Here is a 5,000-nt window from a genome sequence, read left to right as displayed (position 1 = left end):
GTTGACTGTTGGTAGCAACGATGTGTTATGTCCCTCTTGCAGATGTTCCCGTGGGGTGTCCCCCTGATCATTTGGATCAGTATTATTAAATACATAATACTTGCCTCACCTCCGTTTAAGAAACTGTAACTTACCGAATTTCATTAACTATTGTAACTTTCAATTGGATTGTTTGTAACTTTTTGCATTACTAACTTTATACGTTTATGGGTTCTTCTTTTGTTAATAATTATTTAAAATGATTTGTTATGTTTTATTATTCCACTCTAATGTTTCTGCTGAAGATCTTTATTATTAAAGCTTGAGCTATATATGTATAAAGTGATACAAGGACAATAAATTAAATATGTTATGTGCCGGAATCTGGCGGCAGTAAACTTTGAGGTATTTAAGAATTGGTCCGTAACATATTTTTGGCATCCTCAGCGGGATCTTCAGCAGTGTCATTGAGTTGGATTGTATAATTAATGATAAAAACATGGAAATTGAAACTACTGACGATGCCGCTCTTTTTCTTAGTAGAGACAATTGGCGTAGTAAATTGTTTACTATTAAAAAGTCGGAACTGCTGGTTGTGTCGGATTATTTAGAGTTGGATTTTACGCTGAGTAGTACTAATGATGACATAAGGAAAGGTATTATAGCGCATCTTGTTCCGGATGGAGTGGACGTTGACTTCAAGCTTTTGGAAGAAGAAATCGACGAAGACTGTGAGGTAGTGAAGCTTCGACTGAAACTTGATTTGAAAAAACTCGAGTTTGAAGATGAACAGAACCGGCGTGAACATGAACTTAGTATGAAGCAGTTAGAAAATGAACAGCAGAAACGTGATCATGAGTTGGAGTTGGCCAGGCTGACGGGTTCCCAATCTCCCATTTCTGGTAATGAAGATTCCCGTATGTTGAAGTACGTACCAAAGTTTGACGAGAGTGACGTCGTAGAATTTTTCATAGCTTTTGAGAAGGTAGCGGCAAATTTCAATTGGAGTGAGGATAAGTGGGCATTCATGGCTCAGACTGCTTTCTCCGGGAAGGCCCTAAAGGCTTGGGCTTCTCTGTCGTTAGAAGATAGTAAAGATTATGCTAAAGTGAAAGAAGCCATTTTAAGGATTTATGAGATGGTTCCTGAAGCCTACAGAGTAAAGTTTCGTGACAGTCGAAAATCCTCCAATCAAACTTTCGTGGAGTTTGCTCGTGAAATGGAGAAACATTTTGAAAATTGGTTGAGATCCAGCGATGTCAATTGTGAGTATGCTAAATTGTGTCAGTTAATGTTATTGGAAAATTTTAAGCACAATTTGCCTAAAGACCTTTGCATTTTCTTAGATGAAAAGAAAATTGACAATTTAGCGAGTGCTGCTCGGTTAGCTGATGGGTATGTGATAACTCATAATAGTTATTCTAAGCCTGCTGCTAAAGGTAAATATAATACTTGTGAAACTGTTAAATTGCCTACAGGGGTAAATGTAACTGCTAATGATGGTAATCAATTTAAGAGTAGTCCTGCTTCTCCCCAAAAGCATTTTAAATCTAAGTACCAGGGCAGGGTAACTTGCTTTTGTTGTGGTAAAAATGGGCATATAGCTACTAAGTGTCCTGAAAGGGATTCTGCCATGCTCGTTAATAATAAACAGGAAGTGGATGACGACTTTAAGTGGTTTAAATCTCAAGGTAAAATCAGCACACTTGAAAGTTGGCAAGAGTGTCATAATGTCAATGCACTTAGAGATACAGGGTCTTCTCAATCTTTAATTCTACGGAAAGCCATTCCAGTGGGCAGTAATTGGTTGAATGAGCATAAACTTATTAAAGGTGTTGGAAACGAGTGGATATCTTGCCCGGTAGTTGAACTGTATTTTTTTTCAGACATTGTTGCCAGGGAGGCTAAGTTTGCGGTTGTTGATACTCTCCCCATACCTGAGGTTGATGTTGTTTTGGCAAATGATCTTGCTCAAGGTAAAGTAAGTTGTAATCCGACAGTTTTTGCCAATCCACAGGTGTTAGTACCTAAACCTGAAACTGTGCTTGTGACAACTAGATCAGGCAAAAGTACCGATTTTGAAGTTGAGCATCCTGATTTGGAGAGTTTATTTAATGCAGATTCATTAGATCACGTAAGTAACAATAAATCTATTTGCTCTGAAAAAGTAATGAATTGGAATAGAAATGACCTAGTAAGGGTTCAAAATGAAGACATTGAGATTAAAAATATTAAAATTAAGTTGAAAGAGGGTAAAGGAGTAGATTATGAAGTGGATAATGAAGTTCTCTATAAAGTAATTGTTCCTATTCGGAAACGAGAGGGAAATCTGTTGAAGCATAGGGTAATTGTTGTACCTTCTAAATTCAGAAATGGTATATTAAGAAAAGCTCATGATGATTTGTTTGCTGGTCACTTGGGTATTACTAAAACCTTTGATAGGGTTAGGAAAAATTTCTATTGGAAAGGTCTGAAAAGAGATGTCAAGAAATATTGTAAGACGTGTCACCAGTGCCAAATTTCTGGTAAGCCTAATATGGTAATTCCTAAGGCTCCCCTTTCTCCCATTCCTTCTTTAGGAGAACCCTTCGAGCATGTAGTCATTGATGTTGTGGGTCCCTTACCTCGTTCGAAAGTAGGGTCTGAGTACATATTAACTATCATAGACAGGTTAACCAGATATCCCGAGGCTATCCCTCTTAAGTCCCAAAAAGCTAGGGTCATTGCCAAACATTTGATCAATTATTTTTCTAGGTTTGGTCTTCCTAAAACCATCTAGTCTGATCGTGGAACTAATTTTTTATCTAAACTATTGCTGCAGCAGTTTAAGAATTTTGGAATTGAACATAAACCTTCTACTCCATACCATCCGGAGTCACAGGGAATTGTAGAAAGATTCCACCAAACTTTGAAGGCAATGATTCGGAAGATGTGCAATGAAAAGGTTGGTTTGTGGGAAGAATATCTTCCTTATTTGTTGTTTGCAGTGCGGTCTATACCAAATGAGACAACAAATTTTGCTCCATTCAACTTGGTGTTTGCGCATAAAGTAAGAGGTCCATTAGACTTGTTAAGGGAAGTTTGGGAATGTAATGGGCCGAGCGAAGTGAATATTGCTGATTTAATTAATGATGGTAAGGGCAAGCTTTACGAAATGTGGGAAATAGCAAAGAGTAATTTACTGAAGAGTCAAAGTAAGATGAAGTCTTTGTATGATTTAAAATCTAAGGAAAGGGTCTTTGTTCCTGGAGATAAAGTACTGGTTTTGTCACAGGGTGTAAGAGGTTCGTTACAGAATAAGTTTTTGGGACCCTTTGAAGTTCTAAGCAAAGTGAATGATTTAAATTACATTATTAAGCTTCCTGATCGTAATTTGCAATGTCATATTAACATGTTAAAAAAGTACTTTGAGCGAGAGAAAACAGTGGTTTTGTCTGTTTCAGAGGAGGTTAATTCGAAATGTGTAACTTCGGAGAAAGAATTTGCTTGGCCGGGTAATAATTCTGTTTTGTTACCTAATGTGTGTAGAAGTCCTATCCTGAGTACTAACCAAATTAATGGATTACTGAAAGTGTTAATGAAGTTTCCCGAGACTGTCAGAGATACACCAGGTAGGACCACTTTAGTACAGCACGATGTTGAATTAGAGAGTGAAACGCCAATTAAGCAAGCCCCTTATCGCTTAAATCCTGTTAAGAAAGAATTTGTTGAAAAGGAAATAAACTATTTGCTAACTAATAATTTAATTACACCCAGCAGCAGTTCGTGGAGCTCACCAATTGTAGTTGTTGCAAAGGAGAATGGACAAAGTCGATTATGCATTGATTATCGCAAGGTCAACAAAGCAACAAAGGCAGATTCTTTTCCTATTCCGCGTGTTGACGATTGCATTGATAAGGTAGGAAATTCAAAGTTCATTACGAAAATTGATCTCCTAAAAGGATATTACCAGGTCCTTTTGAGTAATCGAGCAAAGGAGGTATCGGCGTTTGTGACAGCTGATGGTTTGTATCAATTCGAAGTGATGCCCTTTGGCATGCGGAACGCCGCTGCCACTTTTCAACGATTAATGGCCATGGTTACTCGGGAAATAAAAAATTGTGTTGTTTATATTGATGATATCATCGTTTATTCTAATGACTTTGAAACCCATCTGGTGATTTTGGAGGAATTGTTAACTGCTCTGTCCAATGTTGGTTTGGTGATTAATCTCAGCAAGTCTGTCTTTTGTGAAGCTACTGTAACCTTTTTGGGTCATGTAGTTGGGAAAGGTGAAGTACTTCCTAAAGAGGTTAATGTTGCAAAGATTAAATAATTCCCTGTACCTTCATCAAAGAGAGAATTGCAGAGATTCTTAGGAATGGCTGGTTACTACAGCCGTTTCGTTGCTAATTATTCAGATGTTGTTGCACCTTTAACCAACTTGTTGAGAAAGCATTCCAAATTTGTGTGGGATGAAAAATGTAAAGAGTCATTTGAAATAGTTAAATGTGTATTGACTTCTAGTCCCGTTCTCAGGGCACCAAACTTTGAACTTCCTTTTAGCCTTGCTGTAGATGCCTCGGATCAAGGGGTAGGTGCTGTTCTGCTGCAGGTGTGTGAGGATGGAGTAAGTCATCCGATTTCATATTTTTCTAAAAAATTGAATAAGCATCAGGTTAAGTATTCAGTGATAGAAAAAGAGGCTCTTGCTCTTATATTATCTCTTCTGCATTTCGAAGCATATATTAGTGCTCAGAGTGGTAAAGTTATAGTATATACAGATCACAATCCACTGAAATATATCCAGCAGTTCAATAATAAAAATCGTAGACTTACCCGCTGGGCAATGTTTTTGCAGGATTATAATTTGGAAGTTATTCACATTCCTGACAAAGATAACAATATACCAGATGCCCTGTCTAGAATGTAATGATGTTATCCCGCATGTTTGCTTTGTATATGTAATTAATCTGCTTGCTTTTCTATTGAGAATTTTGTAAGGTGTCCCATGTTTTGTTTAGTCTGTAGATTGTGCATGA

At 37.3% G+C, this 5,000-nt stretch overlaps 1 protein-coding gene across 1 annotated transcript in view; it reads left to right on the top strand.

Moving 5' to 3' along the window:
* The window catches only part of LOC137651276 (uncharacterized), a 2,796-nt gene extending 29 nt beyond the window's left edge, over positions 1 to 2,767 (top strand). The window contains exons 1-2 of the mRNA XM_068384539.1: positions 1 to 1,244; positions 1,866 to 2,767. The exon at positions 1 to 1,244 is cut by the window's left edge and continues 29 nt beyond it. Of these exons, the coding sequence (XP_068240640.1) occupies positions 479 to 1,244; positions 1,866 to 2,758 (1,659 nt within the window). The 5' untranslated portion in view covers positions 1 to 478 and the 3' untranslated portion in view covers positions 2,759 to 2,767. The remainder of the gene's footprint in view (positions 1,245 to 1,865) is intronic.
* Positions 2,768 to 5,000: the final 2,233 nt, after the last annotated feature.

This window comes from Palaemon carinicauda, chromosome 12, assembly GCF_036898095.1.
Source record: "Palaemon carinicauda isolate YSFRI2023 chromosome 12, ASM3689809v2, whole genome shotgun sequence".
Taxonomy (NCBI): Eukaryota; Metazoa; Arthropoda; class Malacostraca; order Decapoda; family Palaemonidae; genus Palaemon; species Palaemon carinicauda.
This window is presented reverse-complemented; position numbering and strand designations above follow the sequence as displayed.